The 23,770-nt window shown below is 35.6% G+C and overlaps 1 protein-coding gene across 17 annotated transcripts in view; it reads right to left on the bottom strand.

Moving 5' to 3' along the window:
- The window catches only part of Bmpr1b (bone morphogenetic protein receptor type 1B), a 444,906-nt gene that overhangs the window by 55,128 nt on the left and 366,008 nt on the right, over positions 1 to 23,770 (bottom strand). For 15 of the 17 annotated variants that reach the window (XR_015452872.1, XM_013073337.3, XM_013073339.3 and 12 more), the window contains one exon: positions 1,082 to 1,238. Coding sequence is in view for 16 of the 17 variants with exons in the window: in XM_013073337.3 (XP_012928791.1) it covers positions 1,082 to 1,238 (157 nt within the window). In the remaining variant the exon portion in view is untranslated. Of the gene's footprint in view, positions 1 to 1,081; positions 1,239 to 15,086; positions 15,375 to 22,479; positions 22,912 to 23,770 lie in introns of those variants that run through there. The other 2 variants (XM_087215814.1, XM_013073340.3) reach the window with 2 other exon arrangements.

Here is a 23,770-nt window from a genome sequence, read left to right on the forward strand (position 1 = left end):
TCCATCTTCTACTCAGGACATTATGTTTATGCTCCAACAGTTTGCAAATCTGAGGCAGTTTGGATCTGGGATACTTCAGTTAGACTGTGCATCATAGGAAACTTTGTAAGAGTTCTCTGAAGATAAAAATGCACTGAATTCAGATTTGTTTACTCTCCTGGCAGATAAAGCTGCACACAGTGGCCCAGAGAGTCTACCTGGGCTCTAACCTAGCTGTCCACTGCCCTATCTGGGTCCAGACTCTCTAGAGCCAGGCTCTGCTTCTTGGACATTTAACTGAGGCCCATTCTTGTCTGGCCACCCTCTCCATTTCTTTTTTTTTTTTCGGTACTGGGGTCGAACTCAGGTCCTTGCGCCTGCAGGGCAGACGGCGAAACCACTGAGCTAAATCCCCGGCCCACTTCTCCATTTTTCTCAGCACACTCTGGCTTCCTTAGGCTACAGCCCTTTACTCACCGTTGTCCTCAATCTCAGGAGTAAATGCAGCTACTGTATGAAACACAATGGATACAGTTGCATAAAGGTGGAAGAAGGAAATGTGACAAATGCAAACAGTTCACTTTCAAGTGTTATAAAGCATTATAAAACATGATTATCAACTTAGTAGTTTATTTTCTAGTACTTTGATAATGTCTTTCCTAACATCTGGTGGATCCACATAAATTCTGTCAAAGTACTCCTCTCTCAGTCAGTTTATTAATATTCCCAACAGCTTAGGTGTTCTTTTGAAATTACCAACACCACCAATATGAAGAATGGTCAAAACATCACACATGTGACATCTGCTCCTACTGAACTGACTGTAGAGAGGAGGTGTTTGGCAAATAGCAATTGACTTTTGCTCCCCGACAAGGAGTGTGGGATCTGTGGTGTGTCTGTGTACCTATAGGCTGTCTGGACGGAGGAGATGACCAGAACCAGTTTAGGGTAATATACAATCCTGTCTTTCTCAAAAGGTAGCATAGCTCTACGAGTTAATGGAGGTAGGCACTATTCTCCAAATTGTACTTTTGGAAACACTTATGATTAAAAAGGTGCAACCCTTTGATAAAGCTACATTTAAATCATTTATTTCACCAACCTGCAAATATTATTGACTGAGTCCTCTGGACAATGGTGGTGGCATTTGCAACGCAAGATCTTCGGACGAGGGGTGGGGGCAGTACTCTCACCATCCTCTTTCTTGGTGCCCACATTTAATTTTCCTGAACTTCTCAAAAGCATGTTACCAAAGTTTGCTGAAAAGAAGAAAGAATGGAGTTAAGCATTTGTATGTTAGCATACCACAGTCCTCTGTCCAAGGATTAGACTAAAATGTATAACAGACATTGGGAAATGGGAAGAAAATGTTCAAATGGGAAGGGGAACAAGGGAGGGGGAGGGTCAAAGAAGGGACAAGAAAAAAAGAGAAAATAGAAGGAAAAATGGAAATGTAGCTTTTGTAAATAAGGAGGGGAAGAGGGGATGAAGGAGGAGGGGGAAATAAGAAAAAGGGAAGAAGCAAGATATATCATGGACAGGTACAAATTCCCTATGATGAATGTTACCATTATGTATATCTAAAATGTACCAATAAAAGTTTTGCTTCAAAAAATACATAACAGAAAACAAGGAGATAGATCTTTTACAAATGGGAAAAGGAGCAAGAGTTGGAGGAATAGGAGAATGAGGGGAAGAAAAAGAGAAATAAGAATTAAGATGTGTTATGTACATGTACTAACTCTCCATGATAAATGTAATTGTTATGTAATGCAAACATTTGCTAATAAAATTTTTTTAAATTAAAAAAACTGCACAAATAGGAAGCAAAGTATTCATGACAATGACTTAACAGAAACCAGATATTCTATGTTTTTGATAAAAAATTATACTTTCTATACTGTATACATGTCATTAGAATACTCATAATCCTTTCAAAATATGTTTTATATTTTAAATAGTTGTATTTAACTGAGTACAAGGTCAAAGAAACAATACGATAAACATTACTTTGTGTTAGTACCATAAATATTATCAATGTCTCAGATGAGAAAATAGAGACTCAAAGCTTAAGTAATCTACACATAGTCAAGAAATCATAGATCCAGTGTTTTAAATCAAGATTATTTGAAGCCTTACACTGTGTTTCTACCTCATATCATGAGGTCTCACTACTTGAGGGACATCACATATTTTACAATAAATTATCAAAAATATTTAATTTGAAAAGGAAAAAACTTAGTAAACATCAAGATATATGTGAAAAAACATGTCTTCCCCATCAGGTTTTATATGCAGAATTTCCCACCTATTACTGTAGTGATGCTTCTATTATCTTTGAGGGAGGACACCATAGTAGACATGATCTCATAAAATTATTTTCTGTGTTCAACAATAGTCTTCACTATTTACCATTCAATTGTCTTTGGATAACTGTATAAATAATCTTCTCGTTCCTCATATTCCTAAAATAAAATCCTTAAAATGGAGATCATTATAAGCAACTACACCTGATGTCAAGACCTCAATGTGTGCAAGAAATAACATCAAGAATTGACAATTGGAGGGCTGGGGATTTAGCTCAGTGGTTTCGCTGCCTGCTGCGCAAGTGCAAGGACCTGAGTTCGATCCCCGGTACCAAAAAAAAAAAAAAGAATTGACAAATGGGATTATATCAAGTTCCAAAGCTTCTGCACAGCAAAGAAATTAATGACTAGAGTGAAGAAACAAACTACAGAATGTGGAAAAATGCTTGACGGCTACTCCTCAGCCAAAGGACAAACATCTAGAATATATAACGAGTTAAAAAAAATTAGACCCCAAATAAAAGACCCAAGGGAGAGCAGGGGAAATGGGGAAAAAATAAGAACCAAGATACATCATGTGTTTACAAGATCCCAATGATGAATGTAACTGTACTGTATACCTAAAATATACCAATAAACTTAATGAAAAAAATGGGCAACTGAAATGAATAGATACTTCTTAAAAGAAACTAAAATGGTAAATAAATACATGAAAAAATGTTCAAAATCACAAGAGAGAAATGCCAATTAAAACAACGTGAGGTTTCATCTTACCCCAGAAAGAATGGGTATTACCAAGGAATGCAATAATAAATGCTGCAGAAGCTGTGGGGAAAAGGAAACATTTTTAAATTGTTGCAAATGTAAACTAGAACAACCACTATGGAAATCAGTGTGGAGATTCCCCAAAAAACTAAAACTAGAAACTCCATGTGACCCAGCTCTTTCTCTTGTAGGTATCTTCACAAAAGAGTTAAAGACTTCGTATTACAGGGATATATGCATACCCATGTTTATAGCAGCACAACTCATAACAGCTAAATCTGTATGTCCATCAGCAGATAGATAAAGAAAATGTGCTGTTTACACACAGTGGAGTACTCCTCAGCCATAAAGATAATTGTGAGACATTTGTAAGAAAATGGATGTAACTTGGGACCATAACATTAAATCAGTAAAATAAATCAGTCACACAAACAACTATCACATCACTTTTCTTACATGAGAACCCCACAGTACAAATATGTTAAAGAGCAAAATAAAAGATAGATATTATAAAATAGGGAGATAGGTCCCCCTGCAAATGGAAAGTGGAGCCAGAGATGGGGGAAGAGGGCACGGGGAAGTAAAAAGAATTAAGATCTGCTATGTACATGGGCCAACTTCCAATGATGAATGTACTCATTATGTGCTGCAAATATGTACAAATAAATATAGAAAAAACAGCATGTATGTTAGATAGTAAGAGGCATACACTGATACCTACTGAGTTTAGGCACTGGGGTAAGAAGTTCTTACATGTGCCGTGTCAAGGCATTACTCCTCACCAGGACCAGTATTCAATTTAACATTTCTCTCATAGCACATCTTGTTGGCTGATGATTAAATAAAATTTCAAGAATATATCATCTAAATTAAACATTATTGGGTTAAAAACTGAAGTCATTACATCAAAAATGCAATATGTGCAATAGACATGTATAGTGTGCATATGCTATTTTTTAAACCATAAGTAAATTTCTGTAGGCATTGAGAATGAAAAGTTTCAGAAGAAAAATCAACAATAATTTTTCCTGGATTTTTACATGTTAAGCTAATTAGTCAAATTGTTAGGGAATAACAGTTTAAATCAAAGTCCATAAAGGGATTGGGGGGGGCGGGGTGCACGCCTGTAATCTTAGCACTCAAGAGGATGAGACAGGAAAACTTCAAGTTTAAGGCCCGGCTGGGTAACGTAGAGAATTCAAGGGTTACTATTACATAGCAAGACTTTGTCTCAATCAATAAAATTAATAAAATATGTGAGATGAACTTATCGGAACTTTCTCTATGATCACTACAACATCTTATATTTTCACAAATGTACATAAGATGTTTGTACAACTTTCTCAAACAGTTCTTTGCAAACTTAGTTTAGAAAATACATGTTGATTATAGTGGGCAGCTGAGGGGTACAAGGAGCTAGTTCTATGTAGAATTCTGCCCCATCCACAGTGATTAGATTCTCTAGGCCTCAGGTGAGTGAAGGAAAATATATACTCAACAAAATCTCTTGTGATTTTGAGACAGTACAGACTCCACTCTAAGAAATCCTGGACCCGATCAGGCAAATAATACATATTTAATCCAATCACATAATAAATCTCAACAGGTGTATACTATTCTTCATCCTTCACTTAAACACAGTTAAATGTACTTCCTGTTTCCACTTTGTCTCACAAGCCATTTGTTCCAAATCTGTCTCCAGAAGAGTGACAGCTGCCCCTGCCCACCTGGTGCAGTGTGCCACACGGCGTGGTAGCTTCTCTTTAATCTGACTCTCAAGCTCGCCAACTTGATGAGCTACCTCAAGGGATAAAGCCATGAAAACAGGGTATGTAAGACTCACTACCTCCTGCTTCCTCACATACTAGACCCTTTGTCTTTGAAATTTTAAAACAAAATAATAAAAATGAATTTGTTCTGGAGATGTTACTTAGCAAATATGCACTGAATGCTTGCCATGTTCCAGGCACAGCCTGGGTCACTATGATGAGCAAAACATACACAGAATTTGCCATCTGCTAGGAAAATTTATTAAGTGAAATTTCTGCACTGAATGGTCTAAAGCAAAAAAGGAAACATCTTCATAAATTGGAAATAAGATTCCATTTTGGCCAAAAAAAATTTTTCACATCATAAATTTATTTAAGGATAAATTATCTGTAAAATTTAGATGCAAGAACATTCTTTGCAAAAATAAAAAGAAAGAAAAAAGGACCCAAAAAGATGGCTCTTTGCAATGCTTCTTGTAACAACCCATGTCTACCAGAAAGGAGGTTATGCCTCGAAAATGGGATTCCTATGTTGCCCTTAAAATGCAGATATGGTGTGTATTTATCAACAAGAAAAGATGTTAAAATATGTCTGGTGGGAAAGGCAGAGTACACAGTACTCTACTACGGAATCCCCTTCAACGAGAGAGGAGATGGGCTGCAGTTAGAAACTGCAATGGGGAAGAGAACAGGAGAAGGAAATCCTACAACAGCCCGGGCAGCAGCAGGACAAGCAGTGGACAAAGCAAAGAAAGCTGACTCTCAAGATGGAAGAGAAGAGAAACTAAGAAGCAAAACAATTTTACCAAACACCCACAAGCAATTCCAGGTCAGCACTAAGGGTGAAGGGCACATCTGATGATCTGTTTTTATAAGTAGAGTTTAAAATGCCCTTCCCCCTTCCCCACGAACTAGTAACCGTGCTCCCCGCCCTGCCGAAGACCGGAAGGGTAAATCTTATGTACCTGCTTTACTTTCCTCTCTGACAATCCAGATCACGGCCAGAGTATCAATAGGGGGCGGGACGACCCCCTCACTGCCACTTTGGGCAGACAGGGATTCATGCAGGACAAGACCCTCAGTCCTTTCCCCTACATGACTCTCAGAACCCAGTCCAGCCCGGCTTGCGCTTCTTTACTGGGAAACTGGACCAGGTCAAGAGTAATGGAGCTAAAGACAGAGGTGCTGGGGGTTTCTCGGTGAGACAGCCCTTCATTGTCACCTACAGGGTGCCCCCTGGTGACAAGAGCCACCCCTGTGCGGCCAGCTTCCCTCAGCTCTTCTAGGGCTCCACTCTCTTAGAGAGGAACCTTACTTCCGGGTCACTAGAGACCTGAAGAAATCCTCAAACATCAAAGGCTGAGGATGAAACAAATACGCTGAAAACCCACTCGCAAGAAACAGATACTCTATGGAAGGAAGTACAAACTGAAGTGATTATCAATATTCTCAGCTTATTAGAAACTGCATTATATCAGTTAAACAAAACTATGTTGCTATAAAATGGAAATAACAAATACGGAACTTTAAAATATTATTGCATCAAAGAAAATATTAGCAGATGAGTTGAAAGATAAATATTAAGAAATCTCTTAGAGGAAAACACAGGAAATGGTTAAAAACTTAAAGAGTATCAATCCAAGAAATCCAGTATCTGAATAATACTAGCTCCAGAGACTTGAGAAAACAGAAGGAAATCATCAAATGAATAAATCATACAAGAGTCTTACAGTTGAAAATCATAAATTTTTAGTTTAGAAAACAAGACTCTGAATATAAGTACAGACTCATATCAAAGAACGCCATTTGAAAATTTCATAGAGGAGAGACAAAAGGAGATGCTGTATTCCTACAGAGACAGGAGAGACAGGGAGAGGAGGGGAGGGGAGGGGAGAGGGAGGGAGAGAGAAGGAGGGGTAGGGGCTAGAAGAGGGGGGAATGCAGTTGAGGGGGAGAAAGAGGTTAAAAATAAATATGGCATTGAACTTCTCACAGCAAAACTAGAAACTCAAATGAAATACAGTCATGCAAAATTCTGAATGAAAGTATTTCAAATCCCAAAATCAATACCTGGGCAAATTATAAATAAAGTGTGAAGGTATAAAAAAAAAAAGCATTTTAGTATCAAATGTAGGTGTCAAAAAGGTACCTTTTATGCTCCTTCCTCAGAACATTATTGGAGGAGGTGTTCCATCAAAATGCAGGTATAAATAAGAAAACAGAAAAATTAACAGGTTTCTGCCAACAGGATATTCAACTCAAGACGAAGGTGAAGCAAAACCTCAAGGTAATGGTATGCATGGATGAGATGAGACCTAAGGCAGGTTAGAAGGCTCTGGGAGGGACAGGTCTACAATGCTGAGCAGAGTCGCTTGCACAGTTGAAATTTAAACTGACTGACAGTATGAAAATGAATTTGTGGTGGAAACCTGGTCACTAAGCAAGTAAATAAATTATACACCCCTGTGCATGCACACACACACACACACACACACACATATATAAATGATAGGGGACAGTAATATGTGTATATGTTGTGGGGGTGATAAATGGAACCCTCATCTTCAATAGTAGAAAGTCAAAGACAATGTCTAAAATTTAATAACCAAAATGTAGCAGCATTAATTTAGAGCTATGAAGGAAAATACCAGAAGAAGAAACAAGAAAGGGAGTAGATACAGTTACTGTTGGAAAAATTGTAGTTTCTAAGTTAAACAAACAAGAATAGCAGATTGTGAAATAATATATCTAACATGATAAGCCCAGTGTATGTGTGTGTGTGTGTGTGTGTGTGTGTATGTGTGAAAGAAGGATTCACAACACTATATAGATATTTGTGAAATACATGAGGTTCCTCCTTGTAGAAGAATTATCTCTATGATGGGACACTTAATTTTGTATCATGAAATTTTCACTTTTCATTCAAAAGAACTGTAACTCCAATTTTTAAATTTGCATGGATCTACAGAGGAGCAAATCGAAACATATAATATTAGAGCTATTTAAATGCACTTGCAAATTGCTTGTCAGTTCAAAAGAGAGAAGAAATTAGTCTCACATCCTGATATAGAATGAAGAACATTCAGTGAAAAATGAAGAACCAGGAAATTAAAAAAGAAGATTCAGCCAAAAGGAAGGCATTCATCAACTGCATCTTCACTACAGGACCAGTGAATATGCCTGGCTGGTGACATTAAGACCACAAATGGTTTACCATGCTTTCAAGTGTTGTGTGCATGTGGATGTAAACCGCTCGCTGATAAACCTGCATACCTCATTTGATATTGTTAATTATCATCAATCTATTGTATACAGATTGAATATTTCTAATCTGAAGACCCAAATCCAAAACCTTCTAAGTGCCAACAGGATGCCAGGAGTCTGATCCTTCAATGTATACAACCTCTGTTTCATGCACAAAATTATTTAAAATATTATATAAAATTACCGTCAGGCCATGTGTATAAGGTGTATATCAAACATAAACTTAGTTTTTTGGTTTGGACTTGGGTCCTAGTCCCAGGATATCTCCTTATGTATTTGCAATTATTCCAAAACCTAAAAAAAAAAAAAATCTAAAATCTAAAATACTTGTATTCCCAAGCACCTTGGACAAGGGACCCTCAACTTGTAGTATCTTATAGAATATCCTAGGTTAACTACTCTCCCTGCCAAGAAAAAATACCCAGGTACCCAAATTTAACTTTAAGACTTCCTTGTAGTTAAATTCTGGTTCTCGAACATTGAACAAAAGTAAGAACTTTCATATAAAGATTGTGAAGATAAAATATCTTTTAAAAATAATTAATATTTAAATGCAGGCAGAATAGATGCTATTTAACTGGATATGTAGTACACAAGACAGACACCATTTCTCTAAACTGAGTTAACAGACTGTCCTGAATGAGTAAGAGAGCTTTCAGAAAAACGAATAAAAGTAGTGAGATGAGAAAATGACTGCTTTAAATCAGACGTTATTAAATAAGCAGTAAAACGCTGGTCAGAGAAGTGGAGAACTCTTCCCTTGCTTTTATCAAAATAATCAAATCAAGGAAATATGTAAAACACACAGTTGCTGCTTATTAATCTACATGTATTTGATTTGCTATGATGAGAAACCATTATCACACAATTCACAAAATTTCTAATCACCAGATAAAAGCAATTCTTAATCTGGAATTAACATAGCAGACACCAGTTTCAAGGGGGAAGAGGAGCAGCAGCCCAGCAAGTAGACATGGTCAGACACATAGGAAAGGCTCAGAACACTGAAAAACAAAGATCGTGAGACCTTCATGTCCCACCCACATGTAGAAAAGGGCCGTGAGAAAGTGATCTGTCTCATCTAATGCCAAGGCTATGAAAGGGGATTTATAAAGCGATCACTTGCACATATCAAATTACACAGAACTTGTATAGATTTCAGCCTCACAGACATAATCTATAATTCGGATAATGAAACAAGATAGAACATATCAGCTAAAACTTTAAAAAGACAATTATGTGCATATATACAGAGCTATCATTTTATAAAAATATTTAGCTCAACAATTATACAGAAATATGAAACAGAAAGAATGACAAAAGATGTGTATTTGCTACACATGTGAATGTCCACAGGAACAATGACATAGCAAGTATAAAGACAGATAATAAGATCAGGTGTATTTTTCACCTTATATTGCATGGTATTAGTATCTCTCCATTTGAAACAGAAGAAAAGCAGCTATTAAAAGATAATAAAATATTTGTTTTAGTCAATTCATAAATAATTTAAAATTTTTATTAATTAAATCCTCATTTTATTTGACTTTGTTTTAAAGTTAAATATAAAAGAAAATAACTACTGATAACAACTGGAAGATATATGGCCATGAAAAAAATATTATTTAGTATACTATATTTACTAATACAGTAAAATCTTTCTCAAAAAGCTTTTTCATCAAGGAAAACTGAGCACTGATAAGTTTCTACTTAATTATTGGGCAAGTTTCAACAAAATTTATTATTTTTTCCCATTAGAAGTCTAGATAATTATAGTTTTTTTAAAACATTTAGCTAGAGAATCATGAATAAACCTGGCAGAATAGAAAAGAATTGTCTGGATATTTTATAGGAATAGATTCCACACTAAATAAGTCACTCCTAAAAATCCCATTCTATTTTCCTGTTTCTCTCCTTCTGTCCTTTTTTTCTCCCCTCCCTCTTTGTTTTTAAGTGAATTACCCTTAGTTTAATAGTGTGAATCCGAACTATTCAGCTATGTGGTTAGCTTAGCTGTTTACACTGTAGTTAACCCAGGCAGCTAACTACTCAAGTTTCCAAGAAAATACAAGTTAAGGCTTTTGAAAGTCAATCTACTTTTAGTTCTCATTTTTTAAAGGATCACTAGATTTTAGGGGTGCAAGTGAACTGCAGGATCTCTTTCATTAGATAAACCACAACTAAATCAAATTCTCACAAGAGAAAGATGTATAGTTTTCAGGTAAGTTGATCACATTTCATAAAATAATCTAACGATTAGCATACCACAATCACGTGACTTCCATTCAATGACAACAGTTAAATGAAAATTTTTCTTGAATATCATTCCTTGTGTACATTATTTTAGTTTTGCACATGCTTTCAGCTATGTACAAACAAGTTCTTTATGAAGTTTTTCTTACAGAAAATAAGACAGATTTATAGAGTTTTTAAGAAATATTTATTAGAAAAAATATTTATTTGGAAATACTGAACAGTGATGAGCTGGAAGTCTCATATAAACACAAGAACATAACTCATTCATTGTCAATACTTAACAAATATTTATTTTAAAAATGTCCATGATTTTATATTACTGTGCATTCTTCCATATGACTTACAGAAAATAGTTAGAAGACACAAAAGTAAAATAAGAGCTCACAATACTGCCAATCAAGAATAAAACATTAACAATTAAATTTTATCTTCAATATTTATCTGTAAATCCTAAAGTATGTTTTAGCCATGTGCAGTTTTTCTTATTAATATTCACTTCAAAAATACCATAAGACATTTTAAATTTGTAATATAAAATATTATTTTGTTATAGACAATGAAGAAAATATCAGAATCTACTGTCATACTAAAATACACAGAAAATAATAGATATTTTAAACAATTTATCAATGGAAATAACTCAAGTAAAATTAAATCTCAATATATAATGCTCTTGAAAAAAACTTTCTTAAAAATTCACTGTAAATAATATGATTATTTTGTGCCCTAGGATCTACTAATAATATCCTCCTTATTCTTTTCTTTTTTTTTTTATTCTTTTTTTAATTCGTTACCTTAAAACTACAAAATGTTGACTGTTTTCAGTGTCCTGCAACATTTCCACCAGAGGGCAGGCAGAGGCAAGAAGAGAAACTGGAATTCCTACCACAGGCATTTGTACTTTTAGGTAAAGAGATTAGTAGAAAGGACATTTTTTAAAGTACTGAATTGATGAACTTTTAGAATGATCCGGCCTACTCAACTTCATATCGTTATGATAATAAATAATTATTATGACCAACTTCCTTTCTCAAATATCCATTTCCTTTCTCAATCAAAAGTGGATTAAATTTCTACACTTTTTAAAAGTATATTTCTCATAGAAATAAAACTTGTATCAGACCTTCAAAACAATATTGACTTTTAAAACAACTTTTAGTGATATAGTGAGTTCATACAGATAACTAATTTATATTCTTACCACTTAAAATGTGAATAATTTACCCAAGTTTTAAATGGTATAATTTACTACGTTTTTCAATTCAAAAGACCTGAACTTCATTTTCATTGCCTCTCTTTCATTATACTAAGGCATTTTCAAATAAACAGAGTTTATTTATTTCAAATAAACAGGTGTTGGCAGCAAAAATCCTAGTGAAAATTATATATATATTATATAATATAATATTTTACTATACTGTAATATATATTAATATAATATAATATTAATGTATTACATTATCAATATATAAATTAATATTATTATATATTAATATTATTGATATTACACAATATATTAATATATAATATATTTAATATTATATATATATGCACCATTAATAAAAATTTTGGAAAATAGGCTCAGACTCTTCAGAGAAGTAGCAAAATACAAACAAGGCAGAATCCCATGTAGATAATGAGTAGACACCGGGATGTCACCTCCACAGGAGTCTTCCTCCTCTAGGTCACTGTCAGAGGGGAACTGGACACAGGGAGATGGGCGTGCAGGTTCTTGAGGATGCTACTGAGGCAGGGTCAGTGGTGGTCACCAACCAATGCAGCCAGATGTGTGCAGGACGCAGAGTAGAACAAAGTTAGTTTACAACCTAGCTCAGGTACTTCCCTGCAAAGTGGTCTCGGCAAGTGACTTAACTCTTCTTAAAGAAGACAAGGCAAATGGCAATTTAGGGAAAAACATACAAATACACTCACTGGCTGGAGTGAGGAATGGATAATTCAAGTAATGCATCTACCATAGTTCTTTGATCATAGTAAGAGTCAATAATAGTAAATTACTGTTGTTTTCTGCACTGCTGAAAATACCTTGCTTCTATTCTTCAGGTTCTTTTCTCTCTTTCTATCTTATTTTTTCTCCATCCTTTTCCCTACATCTCATATGTTTCTACTTCTTTAGCTTTCCTTCTCCTTTTCCTCTTCTCCTCTTCCTGATTCTCCTCTTCCTCTTTAAATTTCCTTTTCTTTTGCTTCATTTCACTTTCTTTTACTCTCCTATATTTTATAGATTCATCATTGTGAGCAAAACATCTCTAAATATGTACAGCATTTGGTTTAAGAAATACTAAAAGTTTATTCAAGGATAGCTAATATGTTATTAATTGTTTTCTTCCTGTAGTAGCCTGATTTTTAAATCAAATAATAACTAAATGTGTCTGTGTGACACAATGGCCCAGAATACCTGACAGTAGCCTCAATAAAGTGATAATTTCATTGGGAAGACAAATCAACTGCAATATGGACCGTAGTGAGACAAATCAACTACATATGGAAAACCAAACAATATTATATGAAACAAGAAAACAGACATCAGAATGCCACATACAATTGTCAGACAGAAGTCCTAGACAGGAGTGTATAAAAGGGGAGACCACTCTGAGTGGCAGTAATCAGCCACTATCTTTTATAGAAAACACAAGCACCAAAACAAGGAATGTTGCCAATTGTCATTCCAACAGCTCGATGATGACATTGAGTAGATTAAGAGAAACATACAAGTTTTGAATTTAAGAGATATGTTGGTTTTATAAAAGCCTAGTTTTTATCATAAAATATTTATACATGCTTCTGGCAATTGTTTCTCTTTTCACCAAACTCATGCATGCACATTGCCACATCACTTAGGTTGTGTTCAATAATCAGATTTTCACCATTTACATCCTAAAAACTATACCGAGAGGCCCTAAAACATCTGGATAAAAAGCTTCAATCATTCAATATTTATTTAGTGATTACAGACTTAAGCAAATCATAAAAAGATTAAATATTATAGTAATTACAGTACTTTGGACATCACATATAAACTATTTAATACCTAGTTTTTTTCCTTCGGTTAATTATACTTCTGAATTTAGAGTAACTCAACTAAAATGTTGACTTTGAAACTTCTGAAATACTCTAATAAGATACAAATCTGTTGTGTTTTAATAAAAATATAAACATGAGGAAAAAATAAACTGACAAGCAAGCAATCATGATGGTTAAATATACTTAACAAATTGAATCCATACCTATGACAGGGCATATAGAATGACTCATAGCTGATAGAATGACTCATAGCTGATAGAATGATTATAAAATTCAAATGTCTCTGCATTTTAAAATACTTAATATGTCAGATCAAGTCCACATTGTTGGAAAAGAAAGTGAGCCACAGGCTCTTTGACAAAAATGTCAAAGAATCAAGTAGAACCCGGCAGATTTCCAGCCTAGGAGCTATGCTTTTACTCAGTGGAATTTCTATCAACGCTCTGCTTCACAGAGTTCTGAAGCAAATTGGAATGGATGTTCAACTTGCCACATCGAAACGTACTCTGCAGCTTTGCAGAGCATTCCCAAGACTCCCTGATATGTAAAACTACTTCGAACAGATTAATGTATGTGTGTGTGTGGGTGTGGGTGTGGGTGTGTGTGTGTGACACAAATGTGATAACAAAGCCAGGTAGATCAGAAACCAAACCACCATGTCCACAATATTCATTTCCAAAAAGGAAAAAACCTGGAAAGCATTTAGCATCTCTGTTTCTAATCCTGAGTGTATCCTTCAATTGGATACCTTAGTTATGATAGTTTGACCTAAAAATATAGATACATTGCTATTTCAAATATTTAAATACATTGTATATTTAAATACATGCAATATTAACATTAAAATAAATTTAGGACATACCATTAACAACTATCACTAATGAGTTGGAAGGTCTCTACTGGATCAATGTAGAATAATTAATAATGGTAATTAGAACCAAATTAATTAAAATAAAAATATAAATATTAGAAAGGTGTGATAGAATCTAATATAACCTGTATATATAAACTGTTTCAAACCTGCAGTATCTTTGGGGCTTTTATACTAACTTGCTATGCTTCACAGAAAAATTTTGTAGGATACCCACGGTGAAATAAAATACTAAAGTATTATTTGCCTGTGTTTCTCCAAGTGTATACTTTATCTTGATAAAACTATGCATAATTCCTTACCCCAAATAAATGACATAGTCACTATATTTTCAAAACTTTCATTTGACATAATATGAAAGCCATTAAATTTAGACCTTAAAAATAAGTTTGCATTTTTAAAACCCATTTTTGCAAGAATGTAGCTTTGACTTTCATAATCTATGAATTATGAAATTATGAAATCACACCGCAGACTTTCCAGTCACAACACTTGACTTTAACCATGACAGTGCTGAAAAATGTACAGAAGAAACACGCTCCAACACACACAACGCAGAAGTTAAAATAACACATGTAAAAACTTCACTTGTTTAATGGGGGCCTACATTTTACACTCCCAGGACAGTTCAGCTAACAGCATTTTCTTTCTGTGTGATTTTCTTGTGTGTAAATTTTTTACACCCCCTTAATTGTTCTATTCCACCCCCTACGCCAAGAAAGACTAAGTTCAAACAGCTTTTACTTGTGTTAGAATTGGCTTTACAGGTTTTGCTTACAATCCTGGAGGGGAAAAGCAGCCTATGGAAGACAGAAAGTGTCTCCCACTACTCACACTCAAGTTCTGTACACTTGGTCTGTCGTTGCCAGTCACCCTGAGATGAGACGTCAGGAGGAGGCACAGAACTGCTAGGGTTCCCACCAAAACGCCCAGCGCCAAAGGCGGCACTAATCCTGCACCTGTGATGTGTTGTTCAGCAGTTAAGAAATGCAGTCCAGACTGCGGTTGCCTAATACAGTTCAGCTGTTTTTCTCAGTCCACCCTTTGATTCTAAGCTAGCAAGAGAGATCATTCCGGTCAAGCATTGAGCCATGTTCAGGATTCATGGCGTATGACAGTGGAAAGGTAAAAAGGGGGGAAAAACCCTGAAATAAGAGAAGAAAGCAAAAGAAAAAAAAGAAAGAAAGAAAGAAAGAAAGAAAGAAAGAAAGAAAGAAAGAAAGAAAGAAAGAAAGAAAGAAAGAAAGAAAGGCCGCTGACCACAGTGTATTATGTAACATTTCCAGCTGGTTAAAGCTACCTCTGAAGATACACAAAGCTCAAAATATCTAGATTTACTGTTTAAATTTCTAGAAGTCTGTTTTTCTAATAGCCTTTTGACATTCAGAATGATATTTTGAGATGCAATGTCATAGGCTTTATCTCAAGCAGTTTCACAAACAGATCAACCATACAGGCATTTACAAATCTTTCTTTAAAGAAGTTTATATTTACTACATGTCAATTTCTTTTTATAATTTGCAGCCTTTCAAAATGTTGGGAAAACTGAAGACCAAAAGAATGACATTACTTCTGTTTTTTAATCAAATCCACTATATATCATTTGGCTTGACCCACTAAAAATTTTGATATAAAATTTATGTTTTAGGCACAATTATCCTAGTCATCACATAGAGTTAACCAGAATGAAATATTTACTATCACTAGCAGAAAACTGCTAGTAAGTCCAACTTAACTGAAGAAATATTTATCATGTAGAGGCTGTCTGGGAAGCATTTTAAGCTCAAAAAGAGAAGAAATGGCAAGGATGCTTTTGAACTTTAAAATCTAACAGAAGGGTGGTACAGAAGTTACCAATTTTGTTGTTTTCCTTGGTCATAAAAAGGGCTGCTGACTGTTCACTTACACCAAATTTTCACTCTAATTCCTTTTATGCTCCAGATAAATGCATAACCATCTGTTCTGGAATTTGTACCACTTTAAACAAATAACTCAAAATCTTATCCAAAAACCAGATATCCTTTCCTAATAGCAGATGGTTAAAAAACAAATGTTTATTTATAAATGAAATGAAATTGTTTTAAATTCAAAATGTAAATATAATTTAAAGGTATATATTAAAGAATATGCTTAATATTTTGTTTACTTTAGATATTTATTACAGTACTTGCTAGGAAAAACAGTATCTAAAAATTTTTATTAGAAAAAATATATATGCTTAGGATATATTATAGGAACAACAGGATCAAAAGAAATTTTTGTGTATCCAAGAATATTCTTTCTCATCAGAATTTGACAATTCTTAACAGTGTTCCTTAGATTCAGACAGCAATGTTGGAGATAATACTCAATTTCAAGTTCTAAGAAACACTGAGAATAACTGAAGGAAAACAGTATTTAGGAGGTGGCCATAAATAGTATATTAGTTTTCTCCTAACTCATCCCATTAATCCAGTCTGTACCTCCAAAGTAAAATAAGACAGCTGAATTAAGTCAGAGATATGTATGAGACTGGAAATCACAGAGTTTTGTGTGAGAAAAAAGAAAAGTTTTCCTTCTAAATAATTCTACATAATTGTCCATTAAAATGGCGAACTTGTCCTCTGCTTTGCTCTGGTTTAGGAAGAAGGTTGCCAAAGGATGATCATGCTGAGTTCTGGGTAGAAAAAGACAGAAGAGATCTGAATTGAAGCTATGCTATTATAATAATTGTGTTACCTTAAATCTGGGTATGATACAAACAGGGATATTCTGGCCTGATGCTGCTCAAGCTATCATCTATCTTTTGATAAACAAATGCTTCAGTTTTCAAAACACTTTCCAAAAGCATTTTGATTGTCTTAGTTTTTAATTGTATAACAGTGGTCCAGTCTTCAACAATCTCACTAATTTTCATTTTCTTTCTTTATTTTTTTTATTCATTATGTCCATAATGTTTATATCCTCACATTCTATACTAAGGTCAAAAGGTTCCCTTTCTCATCTTTTAAATAATCATCGGGCTGGGGATTTAGCTCAGTGGTTCCAGCACCTGCCTCGGAAGTGCAAGGTCCCGAGTTTGATCCCCGGTACTAAAAAAACAAAAAAAAAAACCTAGGGGTTAGGGGCTGGGGATTTAGCTCAGTGGTTTCGCCGCCTGCTGCGCAAGCACAAGGACCCAAGTTCGATCCCCGGTACCAAAAATTAAATAAATGAATAAATTAAATAAATAAATAAATAATCATCAACGTGGCCTATCATTGTAAACCAACATGACTAATTATAAGATGCTTATAACCAAATGACTAATTATAAGATGCTTCATTAGAAATATTACCTCCACAAACCCTTTATTCATGTTTCTGTATTTTAAGCTACGCCAACTGAAGGCTAATATCTGTGAGTATAAATTTTTGAATATGCAATCTTAAATTTCAATACCAGAATAAGAAGATAGAAAATTATATACAAACTCATATTCTACTTAAATGACCACCTCCAAACAGTTACAATTCTAAGCTGAGAGCCAAAGACATTGGTATCTTCAACAGCCACTTCTTTCAGAAAGCTCACCACATTCTCAAAGAACATACAAGATCAAATAAAATATTTTACCTAATATATTAGCTGGTACTTCAGCTCCAAAGAACCTATTCCCTATATATAACTACACAATGCTCTGTTCTCTGTGTAAAAACCCAGCAAAATAATCAGGGGTTTGCCAAATTAGTCAGCTTTAAGCACTATGGCCATCATGCCCCTTGATCCCCACTAAAAGAGAATCCTCATAGTTATGTTGTTTTGTTTTCTCTAAAGGAAGAGCATGACGGCCTTTGGGGATGAATAGGATCCATTTATTATAAACGATCAGTTAACAGTTGAAGTTTTTATTTTCTTTCTGTCCTCCTTGGGAGATAAAAAAATATATTTACTTTCATCATGAAATCCATAGCAGCTATTTGGCAATCATGTGAAAACTTCCAAGTGGCTCTTGTTCTGTCATCAAGTCAAAAGGCCCCCAAAGTATTAAAATTATGATAGGTATTATCGATCATCTGGACTAAAGCAAACCTTTCTAATGGTTACTTCCTACAAAGTCTTCATCCCGATGTCTTAGAACACAGTACTGTGGCAGTTTCTGTGCATGGCAAAGTCACAGTATAGGGCATACACCTATTCCCACTGCACACCAATGAGGAGGACAGAGCCGTGGCCAAACAAGCCACTCACTCCAACTTCAGTAGGCTCTGCCTCTGCAGAGTTCAGTATCTCCCACCAAAGGACAGCATGAGCAGAGAGATCATTAATTATGACAGAGACTCGCTGATACTGTTGCCTCAGTTCCGGAGCTGTGCAACTATAAACATTGTGCTGAGAGCCACTTAGCTGCATTTTAAGATAAACAGTAGGAACTGTTCAATTAAATAGATAGCAAGAAATAAACTGCTGGTGTCAAACTAAATCAAGCTTAATTTTGAAAAGAAAAAAATTCTGTGAATTTGATGAAAAATCAATTTTGGGATGCCATGGATCTAATATAAAGGAACAATGAATATTCTTTCTATAATATAAATATAAAATATAAGTTATAACATATTAAAGGCCAAGTAATTCTGTTATCAAAGTTATTGCAGAGCACTTTGAAATTCAAAGCAAATTTACCAAAACTTGACAGTTTCTCTTAAGTGACCACATTTATGATAATATTGATGCTGAGTAAATGTATTTTATCAAGGAAAATTTTACTATCACTATGCAAAATGTAAATGTTAAGTTGGACTGCCCTTCTTTATCACCATTATTTCTAAACACAAATTTAACTACTATGAGAAAAAAATGTCTTAACGATAACATCAAAACCAAAAAAACCATGAGGATTATTTTATATCTGTTAAAAAATAAAAAAACAATATATATTCAGTGGCACCTCAGTTCATGAATGCTTGGTTTGCAAACAAAAGCATTTGGCAAAATTTGGGGGTTTTTTGCAAACTCTATCTTGGGTGACAAACATGACCCAAGACACCTTTCCACACAAACACAAATGTGGACATCTTTTCCAAAATCGTGAACAAATTAAGTTGGTAAACTGAGATACATGCATGTTAAAATGCTTTAAGGAAAACACTGTACAATTAAATGATCTATAATGGATCCTTAGAGCTTTTATTCCACAAGTGATAAGTACATGAGACAAACTATAGTCATTACTGCAAGCACTACATATAGCAAACATTTCACTGAAAACTTACTTTTCCTACCTGTCAGAAAACAAATAAAAATCTGCTCTTTTTCACACTTCCAGATGTCAAAAGCTTTTCAAAATAACTCTGAGGTCAGAGAACAGAATACACAGGTGTGAGTTATGTCAACTACTGAAAGGTACCTGCAGGTTAGCCTGGAATCTGATCCCTCTGTCGACACATTCTTGTGGGTATTACAAATGCTCCCTGAAGGAATATTATACTAATGCTGACTAATATTTTAAAAACATCCCAAATCTCATTAGCTCTATTGCTTAGCAGTATTGTTCAAAAGCATCTCTGCTAATAACATCACACCACTTTAATGTTTTCTCCAGTATCACCTCTTCTGTTCTATTTCACTGACAAGTTGAACAATAAAATATTCAATATCAATACATGTAAGTTTTTGACATACCATGAAAACTATGACAACCCACAGGGGGGAAATTAGTTTATCAGTAAAAAATGCTGGGAAATAACTGGTTCACAGTAGTGGCCTCTGGTCTTGAAGAAAGTATTACAGATTTTGACTGTGGGTTTAACAGGCCTGACAGGGAAAGATGGCAGTAGAGCTTTCAAAGAGGAAAATATCAGTATGCGTGCAAAAACATCAAAACAAACAAGACAAACAAAAATCCACTGTGTGTTAATCACTGAAACCCTCTACTAAACACAAACAGCAACATAAATGTGACATGTTCTCAATAAAAACACAGTGAGAGGAAGTAAGGAGTTCTTGCCATTAAATGACTGGGTTCTCAGTGAAGGACAGAAAAAGTCTGCCTCTCAGTTGAGACCTAATAATGATAGAGTCCCCATTATTCAGAATAACCACATCCGTTTATGCTTTAAAAATTCATTATCAACATTAACACTTATTCACAAGAATTTTTACTTCCACATACACACATATGACCAGAGTGGGGACCCACAAGTAACAAATTATTCCCACAAAATCTCTCTTCTTGCCAAACGTTCCCAGCATTTTTCAAGCCTCAAAAACTGTCTTACTACTGGATAAACCCTGCAGCTAGTAATCAATATTCTAAAACTCAGAAGGTCCTCTTTTCATTTTTCTTTTTGTAAGTCTATCATCCGGGGTGAATACTCACACCCAGAGCCAGAGCCAGAGCCCTGGCACAGAGAGGGCCCCTGGGCACTGCCACTTCTGCTCCAGCATTCAGAACGGTGAGAGCTGCTCCTAGTACTGCTTCCTATGTATGCACACCCAGTGTCTCAGCTTCCCTTTTCCCCTTGGAAGCAGCAAACCCCAAGTCTTCCCTGACACCCCAGTGGGTGGGGTAACCAAGGTGGCAGAGAGTCGCTGACATATGAGTCCTTTTCTGCCTTCTTCATTTCTTGTTTCCCCACCCACAAGACAGTAGTTTCTCCAAAACTAGCACATTTTCAAGACTGACACCTCCTTTCTCCCCTCCCACTCCCACCGGAAGCCCAGGGACACCAGGTGTGACAAGTCCCTCTTCTGCCCTGCACTGCACACCAGCTCCTGCCTATGGTCTCTTTCATGCCTGCCTGCCGTCCCAGGGGAACCACCCTGCCATCTGTCCCTGAATTCCAACCCTTCTCACACAACAGGATGCACAGTGAGGCCACAGGCCCTTCGCAGAGGACAGTGCCTCCCACACCCTCCCTAGGCTAGGATCAAAGAGTCCCGAGTAGCTCAGCTGAAGAAGCATTTTAGGACAAAGAAAATAAGTGTATTTGGAAGAATAAGCAAGAGAGCCCAAAGGAAACCTGAGAGGCTTATGCTTGTGCCTTTATTTCAAAACGTAGTAACTTATATACCAAATATGTAACCAAGCACCAACTCTTACAGTAGGCCAAATCACACATGTAACAGGAGAACCAGACTTCAAACAGGTGGAGGAATTAGGATTTCTAAGCCCTAACTATGTTACTGACTTGGAATCTTCCAAGATATGTTGTTTAGGAAAGCAGCACAGTGATGACTTACCACAGAAGGCTGAGGCAGTAAACACAGGGTATCGGGATGTGGTTGTTGGGAAAATACTGAGTGAATTCATGAGATCCCTAGAAAAGACTCAGCCAAACAACCCTGCCAAGATTAGAAATTTACTGCAAGAGAAATAGCACTGCATCAACACCATAAGACAGTAGTTTCACTCAGTGACTGCTTTTCCTGTGACTCCGCTCCCTGGACGGATAAAGAAGACAGTGACAGAGATGTTTCTAAAGAAATGCATGAGGTGCAGAAAGTATGACTATTCAGGTACCTTCAAAGTAGCTCAAAAATACCCTGACATGTCATACCTACAACTACTGCCAGCTCTACCCTGAGTAATAAAATAATCTAAGGAAAGGATATTTTACCCGCTTCCCCCATTTGAAGATCTTAACTAGCCATAGACAGCAAGAACAAAATCTAAAATTGCCTGGCCACAGATACAGGAAATCATTTATACAACATATACAGGATATATACAGTGATCATGTTAATACAGTATATAGGGTAATGAATATAAACAGACATAGATATAAATACATACACCTTTCTATATTACATATAGATGTATATTTGGATTTCCTGATTGCCCTGATTTTATCTGCTTTATTTCAAGCAAATTTTAAGGCCAATTCCTGCATTTACATATCTAGGGAATATCACACACCCTTCAAATTAATTAAGCTTGCAAGTTTGGGTTAATGAGTTTACTGAGAAAGAATTTAAACAGACTGAAAGGAGATTACACTATCCTAGTGGAAGGGCAAAGTGGCATGACATACAGCCCAAAGTTAACAGCAGTTGTGAATTTCCAAAACTAACATATTAAAGTAGCCTGGAAATAATCTGCATTTCCCTTGGGCTTATTACATACAGTGCACAAAATATTAAAATAAATTCTGACTCAGAATATTAACTCAATTAATTATTCTTAAATTCTACTTAGTGGTAAATTGGGAACAAGTTATGAAGAAACAGAAAAATAGCAGATGCGTATCATTAAGTGGTGAGCTCAAACCTGAATTTCGTCCTCCACCAGCACCTCCGGTATGGGTGAAGAGCAGTGGCTTCAGCCACCACATTTCTAGAGACCATCAGGAGCACAACCTGCTAACCTGAAATCAGCCTCTCTGAGGAGACAGACCCGTGTCTTGTGCACTTTCTATTCCCAAATACTGCCAGCTCCATCTGCTTTCCAATCGCAGTATTAATGCTTCCCAAAGCTCCCTTTTCACATCACTTCAGCTAAACTTCTAACAATTATCAGGTTTCTATGGCTTTAAAAAATCTAAACAGAAGGCATGAAAAATCAGCAAGGAGCCACAGAGGCAGGGTTATTTACCATAATTCTTGGGTCCTCTCCTAACTTTATTTTGTGTGTTTGTTTTCATTAGCATGTGCAAGGGATGAGTAAGCACAGCACAGTTCCTGCCAAAGCTGCTTGAGTGCTTTCAGTTTAGCTAAGCAAAAAGAAATAGCAGAAGGCTAAAAAGTTCCCTTTTAACAATTATATTAAAAACACTGCCAGGTCTTACTGGTCATGATGCAGCACTTGGGAAGCTGAGGCAGGAGGATCTAGAGTTCCAGGCCAGCCTTGATTATATAGTGAGACCGTATTTCCAAAAGCAGGGAAAAACCTGACAGGCTTAAACAAGTTAGGGATCACACTGTTATATTTGTGTAGTATGAAACATAGCTTATCAGAAAAATGAGAATACAGAAATATAAATTATCTAATCTTCCCTGAATTACAAAGAATGGATTCTACATAACTTCTACTTAGATAATATGTACGTTTTTCAAATCTATAGCATGACAATAGAATACTATTACACTAATAAAAAATTGTGTGAGGCACTGTGTTCAATCCCCACACCCAAACAAACAAACCGAGATTCACTATTTATAAATTGTGTGACCTGACACAAATTTTAATTTATTCTACTCTCACACAATGCATGGCAATAGTACTTACACTTCATGGCATTTTGAGAAAGTTAAACGAGATGTAATCATTTATCAATCTTCTTGGCCTGGGGATTTAGCTCAGTGGTGTCACCGCCTGCCTCGTAAGCGCAAGGTATCAAGTTCGATCCCCAGTACCAAAAAAAAAAAACAGAGATATCATTTATCTATCTTCTGTTATAGTTACCACGGCAGACCCTAAAACCGAATAGTTTTAAAATATGTATGATTTGTTTAAAAATAGTACACCCATCCTACATAATGTATTTTCAAAAGCTGGCGGTGCGTGGGCAATTCTGCACATCTCTTCACTGTCTGCTCTCAGCCTGCTATGTGTGTCATTC

Source organism: Heterocephalus glaber, unplaced genomic scaffold (assembly GCF_053883595.1).
Source record: "Heterocephalus glaber isolate CG9 unplaced genomic scaffold, H.glaber_assembly_v1.0 deba00001454, whole genome shotgun sequence".
NCBI lineage: Eukaryota > Metazoa > Chordata > Mammalia > Rodentia > Bathyergidae > Heterocephalus > Heterocephalus glaber.